The 17002-nt window shown below is 39.1% G+C and overlaps 2 protein-coding genes across 4 annotated transcripts; one reads left to right on the forward strand and one right to left on the reverse strand.

Annotated features, from left to right (window-relative positions):
* Nucleotides 1-22: 22 nt before the first annotated feature.
* nudt22 (nudix (nucleoside diphosphate linked moiety X)-type motif 22) lies at nucleotides 23-7559 on the reverse strand. 2 transcript variants are annotated; one of them, XM_041797741.1, is made up of 7 exons: nucleotides 7429-7559; nucleotides 4400-4526; nucleotides 1584-2187; nucleotides 1072-1191; nucleotides 686-783; nucleotides 257-350; nucleotides 23-163 (listed from the first exon to the last, which is right to left on the reverse strand). In XM_041797741.1, the coding sequence occupies exons 2-7, from the start codon at nucleotides 4483-4485 to the stop codon at nucleotides 59-61; spliced, it is 1107 nt and encodes a 368-aa protein (XP_041653675.1). In that variant the 5' UTR covers nucleotides 4486-4526; nucleotides 7429-7559; the 3' UTR covers nucleotides 23-58. The 2 variants fall into 2 exon arrangements, with proteins under 2 accessions (XP_041653675.1, XP_041653676.1); XM_041797742.1 differs by lacking the exon at nucleotides 23-163 and having other exon boundaries at nucleotides 268-333.
* Nucleotides 7560-8713: 1154 nt separating this feature from the next.
* Nucleotides 8714-14926, forward strand: dnajc4 (DnaJ (Hsp40) homolog, subfamily C, member 4). Of its 2 annotated transcripts, XM_041798171.1 has the most exons (8): nucleotides 8737-8801; nucleotides 9318-9388; nucleotides 11163-11287; nucleotides 11428-11518; nucleotides 11890-12071; nucleotides 13136-13303; nucleotides 13759-13845; nucleotides 13971-14926. In XM_041798171.1, exons 3-8 carry the CDS (start codon nucleotides 11196-11198, stop codon nucleotides 14065-14067), a joined length of 717 nt encoding a protein of 238 aa, XP_041654105.1. In that variant the 5' UTR covers nucleotides 8737-8801; nucleotides 9318-9388; nucleotides 11163-11195; the 3' UTR covers nucleotides 14068-14926. The 2 variants fall into 2 exon arrangements, with proteins under 2 accessions (XP_041654106.1, XP_041654105.1); XM_041798172.1 differs by lacking the exon at nucleotides 9318-9388 and having other exon boundaries at nucleotides 8714-8801.
* Nucleotides 14927-17002: the final 2076 nt, after the last annotated feature.

Here is a 17002-nt window from a genome sequence, read left to right on the forward strand (position 1 = left end):
GTTTGTTCACCTGAATCTGTCTGTATTTTCCCTGATGTGTTGTGCTCTCGCTTCTTTGTCACTCTCCATCAGGCTTCACTGTCTGATAAAGCAGCACGGCTCCTTTAGCTGAGGGACACAGCTCTGACCACAGAGGGCTGTGTATGTCCAACTGCAACACATCCTGCAAAATTCAGAGACAGCAAAATTCAAGTCTTTACTTTATATCCACTCTACTTTCTACACATTTATACATCTTTAAGGACAGAATTCTTACCTTTCTGCTGAGGAAGATGATTTCTGTAGACTCGTTGGCCTCTGCTCCTCCTTTCCAGTACAATGCTCTGACTTCATCTGAAGACAATGAGCAACTATGGACACAAGTAGCTTAGCATCATATACTTTAAACGCTCAGAGTATAAATTCGGCCATCAGGGGGGCTCTCAGTCAAAACAAAACATGTCAAGTAATCCACCATTTTTGTGTCATGGATGAATTTCACATAATGAGGGGGAAAAGCTGTTAAAAATGGCCTTTCCTGTTGATACTGCTTTGTGAGTAGCAGATCACTCTACAGCCCTTTGTTTAGTTTATTACTTTTTCATGGGACTGAGTTTCTTAGCCATCAATCACAAGTTTAGTAACACAATGATAGATAAATATTCAAACAATGAATGTTGTCGTAAAACACTGGAGGAGAGCATACCTGACGTAGAACTCAGCTGAAGGTCTGCCGGCACTGATGTGATTCAGAGCGACGCCCATCAAGACGGGTTCTCCGAGGACGCTCAGAGGAACGTTGACCTGCAGAAACACAGAAACCCCTAAATTTTAACAGGGATGCACAGATGCATTAGTTTAACATGGGTATCTGCCTCCTTTAGCAAACATGAGCTCTAGGTAACAATGTGGGCAAGAATAGATATCTGTTACCTTTCCCAATCAGTCACATCATTTCCTTTTCCTGAAGTATTTCATTAAAACAGAATAATAACGGAATTGGAAACAAAAATTGGACCCCTCCTGATTTCTGAGGATCATTTCTAACAGGAAATGGATCTGCCAGAAAACACAATGACCAGGGACCCTTACCTCATCTCTGATTTCAGCGCAGACGGATGAAAAGAGCTCTGAGACGACTGTGCTCGGCTGCATCATGTTGACACTGATCTGCTCTTCCTGCAGCGCCAGGCCCAGCCTCTCACACACCACCTAAGGAGAAATATATTAAACATCACGTCAAGAAGCTGGTGTAAATCCTGAGAACTATTAAAAGGGAGGGTGTAAACTGAGAGCCACTTTCCAAAGATGTATGGGTAGAAATACATTATTTAAGAGACATGAAGCGGTCGTCATTCTAAAAGTCCAAAATATGATTTTTTAGAAACTACAATTATTAAACCTGAGTATGATTTTAGTTATTTTCTATCTTTCTAATAACTCAGCTTTACTTTACATTTCTTTCCCAGCTCACATCACCTTTTCTTCTGCATTTAAAAATGTGACTGTGACCGTCTGATAGCATGTAGGCTGTAGAAAAAGAGGAACACAACAGTCACAAACTTGAATTAAAATAACGGCAGGTCAACGACACAAGGCATCACCTTTGGCTCTGGGTGACCTCCTGGGATGTCGAGGAGCCCCCCCGCCTCCGCCACTCTCTGACTCCTTCTGATCAGCACCACCTGTCCGTCACCTGTACACAAGACTCCACCCACGCCCAGAGGCTGAGCCAGCAGCGCCAGAGGATCACTGAACTCTGCCTCTCCAAGCTGGCGCAGCTCTGCCTGTCGACAGGACCAGTTCGTCCCCAGGTAGTCCTTGTAGCACGTTAGGCCCAGTCTGAGAGTGAGGAGTGGGCCTGAATCTGCTGTACTTTGTGTTGACACAATAGCTGCCGGTGTGATTTCATTTCTTTTGTCCAAATTGCTCTCAGCAGCCTCAGAAAGAGAATCTCTGCTTCTCACATCCTCTTTAGCTCTTTGTCTGCTGTTTTGAGATTTCCCCTCCTGGTCACTTGAACCGTCTGACTCTGGGATGGCAGGTGAATCAGTGCAAGGTGGGTGAGGCACAGAGGATGGAGAGGCCAAGCAGAAAGAGTGTAGTCTGAATTTGGAGCCATTGAAAAGCCACGGCTCCTTGGACACCCGCTCAGTCCACACCTCCTCTATTTGACGCTCGAGGGTCGGATCTGTCTGCCTGTTATACCTGAGGAAGTAAAACAAGCACCACAAGTCATAATAATCAGTGTTTGACCTTTCAACAAAGTATTCTATTTCCTCAAAAAGTTTTATTTCTGAGCTTTTTATGTCTTTATTTGGGGGACAGGGCAGAAGATAAAGTCTGTGACTGAGAGGAGGGTTAGGAATGACATGCAAGCTGGATTTGAGCCCAGGCCACACACTTTGAGGACTCTGCACATATGGCGCATCAACAAAAATCACAAGACTTCTGGTGTCCTTCATTCAATTTAATTGTTTTAGATGATTAAAAAGCTGCAACATTCTTAGACAGAGTCCAAGATTTCCAAACAAGTCTCCAAGAAAAACTTTGATGATTTTTGGCTACATTAAAAAAAACACCTTAAGCAGTCACTGAAAGTAAGATTATTATGAAAATTAGGATTAAACAGGACTCAATTAACACCTTCTTCAAAGCGTATGCCTATAATAACATATGCGCTCATTCACAGGAAACTACACTGTTCCAAATTACTATGCATATATTGTTTTTGTTCATTTTTTCTTAAACAGTCTTTATAATTGGCAGTCACCAGGATTTTCTTTCTTAGCAACAACATGGCAATCTGGATTTTATTCAACAAAATTACCAATGATGACAATGGCAACTTTTTTTGCAAAAAAAATAAAATGCAGTGTTCCAAATTATTATGCAAAATACAGTCAATAGTTTCTAAAGGATTGAAAACAGAAATCTGTTGTCATTTTTGCATTAGGGGGTAATTTTTCTCAAATTAAAGCTATTTCAATCAAAATCATCTTTACAGATCAAGTTCCATATTAACAAAGGAGCTCTTCTTTGATATCACCAACTCTCTCATCCATTGAACTTTAAGTCCATGTATAGTTTCTGCTTGTTTCCTTTGAGGATGCCAGAATTGCCTCCCAGAGCTGCAGAACTGCCGTCCACCCTCATAGAGGTTCCTTTTAAGGGTGCTCCACAGGTTCTCCATAAGTTGGAGGTCAGAGGATGATGGTGGCAACAACATCATTTTTTCCCCCCTCATGCCCATAGCAGCAAGGCCTCAGTGGTATTTTTGCAGCCTGGGATGGCCGTTGTCTTGCATTAAAATGATTTCACTCTGGAAGGCACAGTTCTTTTTATACCATGGCAGGAAATGGGCAGTTAGGAACCCCACATATTTTGCTGAGGTCATTTTGACACCTTCAGGCACCTTTAAGGGGGCCCTACCAACTCACTTCCTGTGATTCAAGCCCAAAACATCACTCCACCACCTCCTTGCTGACATTGCAGCCTTGTAGGGACATGGTAGCCAGTCCACTATCCATCCAGAACTCCATCCATCTAGACTGTCCAGTGTAGCACGGTGTTCATCAGTGAATAAAACTGTATGAGATTAGTCATCATATATTTCTGAGCCCACTGCAATAGTTTCTCCTTGCGGGCATTGGTTGAGGGTGGCTGAAATACAGCTTTACTCACATCAGAAGGCCTCTGGAGGATCCAGCAGCTTCAAATACCTGTTTGCTGCACAAAGATCTTTATTTTTACCATACTGCATGAAACCTGTGACGCTTAATATTGTGGAACAACCTCCTTTAGTAGTTAATAGGCTGGCAAACAAATGACCAGAACAAAAAGTCTAAATTGATGTCAGTGGTGGAAACTGACAGGAGAAGCAGCACAATAGACAGAAATCTATTGTTTGTTTAATTGGAATCATATTTGGAACACACTGTAGTTTTTTTATTGCAGTTTAAATCTCCATAACTTCTATATCATCAGGGGTGGGCAACTGTTGGCCCACCTTCTCAGAGAGGCTCTCAAGTCAATCTTGGATATTAAAAAATGTAAACATGTGGAGGACTGTGTAAGTTGAAATGCTTTAGTCCATTTACTAAAGTCTTTTTCATTTTTACAAAACAGTCTACCTTAGTGTTTGCTGGCTATGACTTTTTCCCTCTCAGCAAAGTATAAGTCTGACCTCATGTTTGGTTTCAAAGCTACTGTTCCTTTGGGTCTATGGTAGGTTTTTTAACATAAATAAATACAATCTCCTGGCTTATTTTGTGATCTCAGTGTGATGTATCTTTGTCAAAATACACAACAAAATGATATGAACAGCGTACCTGTCTACAGGTATTTCACTTTTGAGCCATGTGTGAAGCTTAATAAAAAAAGATTAGAGCTGTATAACTGCAGAGTTAAGAGCTCTTACCTGTCTGAGAGCTCCACATGTACCTGAGACTTCAGAAGCCCCCTCCAGGCAGCGCAGTGCAGCAACAATGAGACGTCAGAATCCATCACCGGTCACCCCCCGTGGGTCCATTTATCTCTTCATAATGCTACCAATAAAACAATAAATGAATGACTAGTTAAACAAAATAACATAATTAAATGTACAATAATAATCATAAAATGGAACGTAAAATGATATGCTTAATTTTTAACCACACTTGTATTAATTCCACCTTTGCATTTATTTAGATAGGGCAGGATAAGCATAATTTTCAAATGTATTCATGTTTCTATTCCTTTCTATGTCTATATATTTATATATTTGTATTTTTTTTCCCTTTGTATTTTTCAACATAAATAGTGTACTGCCTGATTCATTAATTAGTGTATTATTTTCTTTAGTGTGCCTTTTTTATTCCTTTAATTCATACTTCTTTCATGTAATCCTAAATTTGCCTCTTAGAAAATCCAAATTACTTTAAAAGGAGGGAAAAATCAACATTTTTTTAAAGAATTTATTCTAAAAATGTTAAAAATCCACTAAATCACTGTCTTCAGAGGTACTTACTCACTCTTTCACCCAACTCCTCATGTACAAACAGAAACACCAAGAACACACTCAAGAGATAATAGGCATGAGCAGTTCATTGTGTTAGTTTAGGTGGACACCCAACAAGTCAAACCTGAAATCAGAAAACTATTCAAGCACAGCACAGGCTGTAAAAGTCTCCCTTGTGGTTTTTTAGCAGAATGTTACCAAAGAAAATAGGTCTAGTTCTCATACGTTAGTTTGGTTTTCCTTTGGGTAAAATAAAAACGCACAATTTCTTTAAAAGTGCTCCTGTGTCTCTTGCCTTACTGCTTGGTCCCTGACAATGTTGCATATTGTTAGCCTCATAGCATAGTTCTCATTTTCGGCCAAATTGTGATATCTGTATATTTCAACTCTCCTAATGTTGCTGATTCACGGTGCTTACTGCCTATATCCTCAGCCAATCAGAGAGCTTGTTACAGTCCATAATCACTATATACCTACACCTATATACCACTAAATACTATATACACTATTTCTTTTTTTTTGCTTGTTCACACATTAGAGAACTTATTGTTACAGTATAAATTTAAAAAAATCCAGTGTTTGCCAAAATCAGTTTTTTCTTTTTTTCTGAAAACCTTAAAATATGATTTAGGTAATTATGCTATGAGACTAACGATATCTCTTACTAAATCTTCCCTTTTTAGTATGTCCTGGTGAGCTTTTGAAAGTGTTATTAGTCTGAATTTGAATAAAATGATTGTTGTATGTTTAACTGCAGAGTAAAATGTTATTCTTATACTTTCATTTGTTTGACTAAATGAGAGACAATGTGTCCTGTAGTTGAATAGATCTGGGTAAGCCCCAACTATACATTTTTTCACCAGCTGCCACTTTATTACATGTATGGCCTTCAATGAAAGAACTGAAGTTATGAAGGGCCACATCTTGTCACAGTGTGTTCAGGGCCCTCCAGTTACCTCTGCAAACATTCAAATAAATATAATTGAGATCTTGTGACAAGGGGTGGAAAGTAACTAATAACATTTACTCAAAAAATGTCTGTAATTGAGTATTCCTAATCTAAAGTGACCCCTCTTGGGGTTCTTTTGTTTCTGGTGCATAATTGTTGTTTTTGTGTGAGATACAGTAGCACCATGAATGAAGTTATCCCCTGAATTCCTGTATACAGGATGCATAGTCCATATTCTTCATCAGTGTTCAGTGCCTTGCTCTGAGGTTGACACTCTGCTTTGTTCTTCCATAGGAGACCCACCTTGTCACAGAGTTTCAAGAGTTACTGCAGATCTGTCAGACTAAAATAATTCACTTTCAAAAGTGTAGTTTGACTATAGTAGTGTCAACAAATACAGACACTTTTAAAGTGTTCAACTAGATAGGAGTTTAATTAACACTGTTAACTTGGCTGTGTATTTTACCTTATTTAGAGGTGTGGCTTTACCTGAACAACCTGGTTGGTGAGCTATTCTCTTCAGGTACTTGCCAATAGAGAAAGATCAGCGTTTACTGTACAACTCCTCAGTATTTACTCAGTACTGAAAGTAAACTTTAAATAAAATACTTTTTACTTTGACCCGAGTGGATTTATAGACCAGCACTCTTACTTTTACTTAAGCAAATTTAAACCAAAGTAACTAGTTGAGGCAATAGTCATGATTTTTTTTCCACCTCTGCTTGTTAGTTTCTTTAATTCCCCTGACATATGACTACACTACTGCACATACACGTTTTTCTAATAAAAAATATTATGAAAGATAAATAGCATCACATTCTCCAGTACAAATGGCATGGGAATAGCTGGAAGGAGGATCAAACATGTTGTGATTAAGGCTTGGGTCAAAAACCAAAATTCCTCTTGGACTAGAGTGCACGCGTGTTATTCTCCATTGGTCTGGAATCTCAGCTGCGATTTCTGAACGGAAATTTGCAAAAGAAAGTAAACCTTGTCCTGCCTCGGACCAGAAACTTTCTGAAGCCTACGAAAGCCCTACCTGTGGGATGTGTGATTAGTGCTCCATGTTGTACTATAAGGCTGGGAAGCGTCCATGTCAGGAGCTTCATTATTGGTAACCACAGAGGGACCCTGATCTGTCAGTGTTATCATTTGTCCGTGAGATGCATCAGTTCCGGTGAACCCCAGACCAGAGCTGACTAAGTTGCAAACAGTTGCTTGGGCCCACGTGAAGACTGACAATTTGGCTAATCCGCCAACCAAGCAGATGTTCCTACCATCGTGCTGTTATTAAGACACTATTAGTCACTTGTGTTAGTCTTACAAGGTGTTCACGGGTCGGTATTTGATCATTCACATGTTAACTTTGAGCTCAGTATCATCAGAGAATGATGAAACCAATCAAATTACATTAGTTAAATAATAACCCTTACAAAATTGGGTGACTACTTCATTAATTATTCGTATTTACAGGATTAAACTTGTGGGAGTTTCACCTTACCTTTCAGGGAAGCAGCAGATCATTTACGGGGGAAGAGGCAAAAAAAGTGCAGATTATAGTTTCTTCCTCTTCACTAAACCGAGGTACATGGTGCTCAATATCGCCACCTAGTGGCCAAGAGTCTAAATTGTAGGTTTCCTTGTGACTTACAGATTTGAATATTTTTTCATTCTGACGAATCGGGTTCAAAATAGTTCATTTGATTTTATTTATTTGAATGTTTAGGATATTCTACATCCACATGGTAAAATCCACAGTTTGTCTCTGTACGTGACAACGGCAACACTAGGTTTAAATCCTGAGAAAACTTGCACGTGCAGGGGCGTGTCCGCGATGTGTTAAGCAGCCTTGAACCAACATCAGCTTCCTGTTGTTTGCAAAATAAAAGCCCCTTGTTATGTTTTAGGGACGTGTGGCTTGAGAGATGATCAGCTTTTGAGCTACTTATAGGTGCATCACAAAACATTAGAGTATCAAGTAAAAGTTAATTTTCCCTGTGATTTACTCCAGAAAGTTACATTTTCATACATTCTGGATTAATCTCATACAAAGTAAAATCGTGTTGGTTATGGCCCCCAATTCATGAAAATTAAAAATCCACCATCTCAAAGTATTGAATATTGTGAAAAAGTCCAATTTGCAAGGGTCTCCTGAGTCTTCATTCTCTTACCATATTTGGTACAGGAAACCACTATCACAGGGAAGACTGCTGACAGGAGACAATCATTGACACCCTCCACAAGGAGGGTAAGCCTGCTGAAGGGCCCCAGCCATCATTAAATAATCTAACAAAAGGATGACATATTTTGGGGACAAAAATAATTTCTAGTTTGAATTGCTTTGAAATCTATGATAGAGTTTGAAGTATATCAGACATATATGATAACCAATTAAAACAATATACCTACTAAACCTGATTAAAAGTGTCAAAAAGGTATACATAACACAGTACAATATAATTTTTGCGTTTACAACAATAGAATAAAGAGGGAACTTCACATTTTAAGGGGATTTTCCTGTTAACTTTCAGCAGAATAACTTGTTGAAATAATCTGAACTATGAAATGGTAAAGGAAGTGGAAAGCATTATGTAAAAGTTCTTAACTATGGAATTAACTGGGGTTAGGCTACTTTGACAACTTGAAAATTATTTTGCGACGATATATGATAATTGTCAATAACCATTATTATTTTTTCTTTAAAAAACAAAACAAAACAAAAATATACATATATATATATAGCAAGTTTATTTATTCATGTATTTATCGTATCTCGTTACTTCCGGTGTAAATGTAGCTAGCTTAACTGTCCTGCATTTATGCAACCTCCCAAAACAGAACAGCTTGCTACTGTTATGAAACAGAGCCCAACTGGTATGTTGCTTTTCTTTGTTCAGATATTAGCTTCATATTTGTTGCCATGTTGTTGTACAGTTGAATGTTTGTTCTAAATAGTTCAGTGAGCACAGCCTGACAGAATCATAGGCGGGCTGTCGGTAACACAGAGCTAACAGAGGCTAGCATTAGCTTAGCTGCTCAGGCAGCAGAACAAAGTGTCCTTACTAGAAATTCAGTGACGCTGTCTGGTGTGTTTGACTTACTTTTAATTGTAAGGATTCATGTGCACACACAGCAGTAACTCTGTATCTGATTATACACAGCGAGAAAGTAAGTTTTTGCACATTTTGTAAAAACTAAGACCGAGGCAAAACACGCCCCTCAAAAACAGACCTGCACGTTTGAGTGAATCATTTTAAATGTTAAAGCATGTTTTTAAAGAGATGCTAGAATCAGTATTTAGAGTGGTCATTTTCCAGTTAAAGTATGCTTTTCCCCAAAAGATGTTAAAGTCACCTCGTCCCCTGTTATTGTCCTGTGTCACGTGTTTAGAAATGAGGGACAACTGCTGACAGCTTTCCTTTCATTCACTGTTTTCAACGTAAAAGATCAGGTAAAAACAGGTGGGTCTCCCCATAATGACACACCTGCAGACATAGATATGAATAGATTATTTACATTTTCTTAATGTAATGGACTCATGTTTATTTAATCTATCACATTTCTTTGTGTTTAATTCTTTTAGAAGATAGTAATGTTAATAGCATATTGCATACTGATGATTTGGTGTACTTCAGGAGTTTTTATTTGTGTTGTAACACAGAAAAGTCAATTTGTCTACTGAAGAACATCAATATGTTTACTAATAAGTAAACTCATTTTAGCCAATACAGATACACTTAGCACAAAAAGTAAGGAAATTTGTGTTTGGTAGATTATTTCTTTATTGTAACAATGCTTTTTGGCAATAAATCTTATACCGTTGGAAGGCCTGTTTCCCTTTTAAATAATAACTCATGCATTTGTGGGATGAGCAGCAGAGCTGAGTATGTGGATTCTGCCATTGACTCTTGTTTGGTGGATTGGATGATTGAAGTCTGACAAAACAAGACAAATTGCAATTTAACACAGTCTCTACAGCCTGGCAACTCCTCCTCATTGCTGGTCACACCCTGCTGTTGGAAGGCACCCCATTGTTCAACCAGCATTTGTGGGGCTGTTGTGACAGTTTGTGGTTCTTCCAAATGCTACTGAGTCTCTTGTCAGTTAAACGAATCAATCTAAATTGCCAATATGCCTGGATTCTTCAGATTGCAGTCATCTAATCCATCAAACGAGTGATTTGCAGAAAAAGTTGTTTGGCATCGGCAGAGAAGATTTGGCAAATGTTTCATGGGCGCCAGCTACATACTCAGCTCTGCTGCTCATCCCACAAATGCATGTTCCTTGAGAAAGTGGCACAATTTAAAAGGGAAATAAACAGGCTTTCCAGCCAGATATGTATTACCAAGAAGCACTGTTACAACAAATAATTAATCTACCAAACACAAATATCCTTACTTTTTGTGCTAATTTATATACACATCCTTTTTATATTAAAGAACCCCAAGTGTCTCCCATGTAAAAGAGGCTGATTCAAGCAGAGCTGACAGAGGAGTGGGGAAGTAGACAGTCTAGTAGTTTTTTTAGGATTTAGGCTCTATTCAAAATGTTCAGGGCTCAGAGTTGGCCCAATTGAGAGTGGGGCACCCCCTTTACATGATGGTACACTTGAATATTTTGCATGTATTTTTGCCAATATATATTTTATACTGCTGATTTGTATGGCTGATACATCGGTTTTAAATATTGGCAGAAATTTCCCTATGAGCTGACATCCATATTTAACTTATCAAGCCAATATCTGCCAATAACAATGTCATCCTGATATATTGTGCATTCGTAATTGTGACAGTTAGTATACACCTAGTCAAACTATGGTGAAGTGTTTTTATGAGGTTTGTTCACCATAGATTAAGGTTGTAAAAATTTCAGCTATCAGTCTAGTTTTTTCTTCCAAATATTTTTAAAAAGCACTTATTTTAATGTCTGATAATATAGAAAAGTACCCATACTTTGGAAAGCATTTGTGTTCTGGATACGTTTGATAGAATATGTATTGCAAAATATCACCTGTACACTGTCTTAGTTTCATGAATCTAACCAATTTATGCAATGAATTGCCTAATTTATGACTGGCAGGTCCAAACGGGTAGCCAGTTTGATTTTCCAAGTATTAAATCATAGACCAAACGTCTGGTATCATGGATAATGATTTTATTATAAATGTTTCTGTAATCTCATAAAACAGCCTTTTCATTATTAGCCCACGCCTAAATATTTGTCTGCTATCCACAGATAGTCTGTGTGGAGCCTGAGATATTTTCCATTATGCAGTTGGAGGCTCAGCTGAGACTATGTCAGAGTTGTCTTTGGTGCTGTAAGAGTGGACTGCGTCTCTTCTCACAAAGCTATGTACACAGGTACACTATTTAAATATGTGAAGCTAGAATGCCTTCTGTTCAATTTAAATATATAGAACTATGATAATATAAAATTGAATAAGTATTCATTTATTGAATGTGCATGATTAACACCATTTTTTTCTTCTTTCTGGCCCCAGAAAAGCTGCGAACTACTATGACCTCCTGGGAGTCAAATCTGATGCCAGCTTGGAGGAAATCAAACATGCATTTTTTGACAAATCTAAGAAGGTAGATCATAATGTGACTTTTAAGTTATGACAAAATGTTGCCACATGAGGGCAGCCTATCACAGCACAGTTTCTGCTCCGAGCTGTTCCCACAGAGGGCTCCTTAGCTGTTTGTTTTTATATTGTGGTTCCCAGTGTAAATAAGGATGTGCGTGTGTATTTACCTTGTGGTTTTGGCAGAAGTAAGGGTGAAACAACTCACCCTTTAAAAAAAAAAAAACAAGGTTATGAGTTCAACTGGTTCATCTGCATGCATTAGTCTAACAGAGACAATCAGAACATTATTGTTATCATAGAAGTATTCAAGATGAGTGGAGTATCTCAGAGTTAAGTCAGCAGAGCTCATTACTTTCTAATCCTTGCATCATGCAGCTACACCCAGACAGCGACCCATCCAACCCTGCACTGCACAGCCAGTTTGTGGAGCTGAACGAGGCCTACAGAGTGCTGAGCAAGGACATGAGCAGGAAAGAGTATGACTTCAAAATCAAACATCCATATGGCGGGGGCCAGGCCTTCAGATCTACCTCCAGTCACACCAGCTACAGAGCCAGGTGAAGACACAGTCTGTCAGCGTGTGCTCGCTCATTAGCCTTATGTAATCTACCCTTCTGCTTCACTTTTTTGATAATGTTAGTAGACAGCAGCTGACATTTCACTGCAGGTATACTTCATTAGAAAACGTTTGTCTTAAATTATTATTGTCCAGTAACACTTATGTTATTCCTGTGGATATACTGAGCAACTAAAGCCTCAGACACTGCTTGATAACTCTTAAATGTATAGGACAAAACTTGCTAATGTATGTGCACAAGTGTTGCTTGATTCAGGCACTGCAGTGATTGATGCTATAGGTATTTATACAGCCACAGGGCAAGATTATAACATTTCTGCACAAGAGATACAGTCATGTGCATAATTTTTAAGCATGTAGGGCACCAAGGAGTCATCTATATCAGTAATTGTTCTGAGAGGGGAGAGGGCGACACATGTCGACACATACATCTGGGCAGCCAAGGTCAGGTTCATCAGCATTTCATTTGTCCGGACTGTTTCACCCCTGGGGATACGGCTGGAGACCAGCGGCATATTTCAGGCCCCTGGAGCATCAACAGCACAACCAGGGGCTCGTGGCAACCCTACCACCAGCCTGGACAGTACACCCAGGCCATGCTTGCTTGCCATATCCACCCTGTATGCCACCCTAAAGGTGTAGACTTCATCAAATTATTTTCCCGTGCCTCTGGTAATATGCAAGGACAACCAGAGCACAAACTGGGTTTGTCAATCCTTCTTCATACCTGATAGTGCCCTCAGGCATTCTACTTACAATATCAACGCCATATTTCAACCTCAATCTTTGGCCCAAACATGCTGAAAAAGTTATAAACAGTAATTAAAAATTAGACTTGGAATTAGACACTGAAACCTCTGTTTTGTAGCTTCAAATTGACATTCATCCCGCAAGGCAGTATACGTTAGTGTAAGGAGGCAAATTCAAACAAAAAAAGACTTTGATTAGGGCCTCAATCAAGACTTTAATTTAGTCTGGGTTTAACCTTCATCCCATGTCAGTTTTTGATATCACCATCCAATCACAATCCTGCTTCTTTAACAGCCCGGAAGCCCAGGAGAGCATGCGTTATTGGGAGCAGTTTCATCAATCTCAGCCACACAGGACGACTGCAGAGGAATGGGAGAGGAAGAGGAGGAAGAACTTACGCCTGGTGGGCTACTGCATCATCACCATGCTGCTCAGCATCGGAGCCCACATCATCTTCTTCAAGTAAAAACAAAAAGGATGCTTACAGTATTTGCTGATTTTTTTGTCTGTATTTTAACTGCATTTCCACCACTTTGTAATGCCTATAAAAACAATAGAAAGGGAAATAATCCACTATTAATTCAGTGAATCTCAGAAAGACAGAAAAGTATGCAGCAATAAGAAATAGCACATTTTGTTTCTGAGTTTTCTCTGCGCCACATTCACATCCTGAAGAGCATGATTGTATTTGCACATGTCTCTGTGCCATGTCTCTTGGCACAAGCTCCCAGCCAGTGGTCTTGTGTTTGTTTTTACACATTGACTCTGTGCCACTTCTGTTTGTGGAGATTCACATCTTTATGATCTGTGTAGCTGTTTTAACAGCTGTACAAACTCATAAATACAACCAAACGTGCAGAGCTGCCTGCCGAGCGACACATTTTTTGGGGTTAAAAGTGTTTTCCTTAATTCTTCAGGAAACTGGAGGAAGTTCACACCAACTTCATGGATGAGAAAGACCGAATCATCACAGAAATTTACAACGAGTCCAAAGAGAGGGCCAGGTGAGTGAGTGAACTTTTTAAAATAAATAGTCTTGAGTGTGAGGGCCTGTTTGAGTGGTAAGTTAATGGATTTATTTGCTTGATATCAGAGTTAGGTCTAAATTTCCCTTCTTGCTTTCTCCTAGGGTCAATGGTTTTAAGAAACAGACAGAAATCCTGCGGCAGAAACACGCCGAGTTCTTGAAGAAGTACAAAATCCCCAACAGTGGAGAGGACAAGTAGGGGAGTCTCCAGTTGTGCTCAGTGATGACAGGATTTTAACTGCCTGCAGACTTAAATAATGTGGTATAAGTTTAGGATTTTAAAGTTTTTCTGGCTTATTTGAAGATGTTGAAGATGCATTTATCGTCAGACTTAAAGGGGAACAGCACACGGTTTCATCTTGTCACTTTACTGCTGAACTGAGCTCCAGAGTAAGACTGGACTGATTTATTGAGGCATTGTAGATTGTTTTTTGAATTTCTGAAGTGGTGCGCCTGTAAAATATGCAGTCACGGGCCACTTGGAGCCAAACTGTCAAACCTCCTCTAATGAACTTACAGGAGTCTGTTACTCATCGACCTCAGCCTTAGCAGGGACTTTAGATCAACTGCTGTTTTAAGTCATGTTAAGATGAGACAGACGGTTATGCTGATTTCTTTCTTGCAGAAAGGATTTCATATAGATAGAATAATATATCCAGATGCTCCATAATACAAGGAGATAATTAGGCTGCAGTATCACACATGGCAAAGTCAAAGGTCCCTGCTTGTTTCCTAATCACAGCTTTGGATCTCACCTCCTCATTTACCTCTCTGTAAGCCTGTGTGTTACACCTAATTAAAGGTCCTCTGCTATATAGAAGAAGCCTGTAAAAGATCAATTTTATGACGTATGAAAAGGGTCTCTCTTCTTATTTATTAATAGTCACAATGAATGTAAAGTTGTTCATGGTTATGGTTATTTCAACATGCAGGCTAACAGTAACCATTTGCCTTTTAGTTTTTATAGAAAATAGTGTTATCCTTGTTTTTTTGACTGCCTTGAATCTTTGCTGAAGGGATGCCATAAGACGATTAAAAGATCAACTTGTTCTTATCAATCATTACTCTCACTTTTTCTCCTTCACACATTCAGTTGTGGTTTTGCTTCAAAATCTGCAGACTCGTAATTCCCTGCCCATTTCTTAGTTCCTCATTATTTGGAAGGAAAAAAATCCACGATTAACAAGTTTATTCTACCAGTTAAGCAATATGCTAGCGGAGTTTGATTCACTTCCTCAGTATGGAGTTAGCAAGATGCATGCAGACGTAAACCACCTCCTTATAATGAGCAACCACACAAATGCGTCAGTGCAACTCTGATGAGATAATTATTTATCTGCCTTACTTCAGGATTCAAGTTTATTCAAGTTTGGGTTTATTTTCCATTATCTCAGCAGTCTGCATTTGAGGATATGAACTGATCTTTAATCTCACATTTAGAACATCATTAACAGAAAACTGTCTGCACGGATTCAGATACAAAGCATGTTTATTTGCCCATTTACGTTCACATGAGAGTTCTCTAACATTTCACAAGAACATCCTGAATACTCAGCATTTGTTTGCTAGTGACATCATGGAAAAGAGGCTCCATTTCCTCTTTTATAGAATAGTCTTGAATGAACCTCTGAAATCTCACAATAAACAGGAGAAGAGTGCTATAAGAGATCATATTGTGCCTTCACTCCTCTCTGTCCTCCTGTCAGCAGCGGCCCCTGTCCTGAGCCTTCAGCAGGAGATAACACATCCATACATGCAGATGCCCTCACCCTCATGTGGCGTGTGTGTGCCCTGTCATAACCCAAACACACCCGGGATGACTTGTGTGTATGACTGTTCACACACACACTAAAACACAGACAGAAAATAACCATGAGGCCATTTCAGATGATTTTAAACAATGTATTTATCTCTCCATTCCCATCTTTGCTTTCCCTGTCGTGACTTGACTTTATAGCTGGGAAAGCACAGATGTCTGCTTTGAAAAAAGGTCTATAAATAAAATATTTCATCCTCTAAAAGTCATAGTGTAGTCGTTTGTTGAGTTTCTTTTCCAGAGGATGGGGTTGGAAAGAGTTTAAACTAAGAATTTTATACCTCAGTCATAGGACTATTCTCTGCTTTAACTAATATAAGGCTTGAAATTAATGATACCGAATTATGCAACTTACCTGTTTTGTTTAGCTTAGAACTAGGTCAAATTAAAAAGAAAATACTTAAATGTGCATGTTTTCTTGCAAAAGCATACATTTTCTTTGATTTGTGTGTGCAAATGTATGCCATTTAAAACACAAGGTGACACATTTAAACAATGCAGCACATAAAAAAAACACTAAACACTATATGGACAAAAGTATTTGGCCATGCCTGTTAATGATTGAATCCAGGCGTTTCAATCAAACCTGTTGCTACAGGTGTGTAAAATCAAGCATCTAGCCATGCAGTCTCCATTTGCAAATATTTGTGATATAAAATGGGTCATTATGAAGAGCTCAGTGATTTCAAGTACGGTTGATGGATGCCAACTTTGCAATAAGACTGCTCATGAAATTTTAACCCCGCAGGGATGACATTTCCATAGCTGAGGAGTTCTTAACTTCCACTAACATTAATGTAAGCACAAATACTGTGTGAAGGGAGCGTCATGGAATGGGTTTCCATGGCTGAGCAGCTGTGGGCAAGCCTCACATCATCAAATCCAGTGCCAAGTGTTGGATGGAGTGGTGTAAAGCACATTGACACTGGACCAAGGAGCAGTGGAAACGTGTTCTATGGAATATCCAATCATGCTTCTCTGTTTGGCAGTCAGATAGGTGAGCCTAGGGTTAACAGATGCTTGGAGAACATTACCTGCCTGACTGCATTGTGCCAACTGTGGAGTTTGGTAGAGGAGGGATAATGGTATGGGCTGTTTTTATCTCCAGTGAAGGCCAATCTTATTGCTTCAGCATACCATTGGACATTTTGGACAATGATATGCTTCTGACTTTGTGGAAACAGTTTGGGGAAGGCCCTTTTGAAGGAGTATGGTGTGGAAGAACTTGACTGGACTGCACAAAGCCCTGACTTCAACCCCAAATTCCCACATAAACACTTCAAAATATTGTGGAAAGTCTTACTATACAAGGGGTGCA

The sequence above is a fragment of the Cheilinus undulatus genome, linkage group 10 (assembly GCF_018320785.1).
Source record: "Cheilinus undulatus linkage group 10, ASM1832078v1, whole genome shotgun sequence".
Classification (NCBI taxonomy): Eukaryota; Metazoa; Chordata; class Actinopteri; order Labriformes; family Labridae; genus Cheilinus; species Cheilinus undulatus.

Coding starts and splice junctions, on each gene's coding strand:
- dnajc4 (XM_041798172.1), top strand. CDS start 11,196: ATGCAGTTGGAGGCTCAGCTGAGACTATGTCAGAGTTGTCTTTGGTGC. Junction 11,288..11,427: donor TCACAAAGCTATGTACACAG/GTACACTATTTA, acceptor TTCTGGCCCCAG/AAAAGCTGCGAACTACTATG. Junction 13,846..13,970: donor GAGTCCAAAGAGAGGGCCAG/GTGAGTGAGTGA, acceptor GCTTTCTCCTAG/GGTCAATGGTTTTAAGAAAC.
- nudt22 (XM_041797741.1), bottom strand. CDS start 4,485: ATGGATTCTGACGTCTCATTGTTGCTGCACTGCGCTGCCTGGAGGGGG. Junction 351..685: donor TCAGCTGAGTTCTACGTCAG/GTATGCTCTCCT, acceptor TTGTGTCCATAG/TTGCTCATTGTCTTCAGATG. Junction 164..256: donor TCATCTTCCTCAGCAGAAAG/GTAAGAATTCTG, acceptor TGAATTTTGCAG/GATGTGTTGCAGTTGGACAT.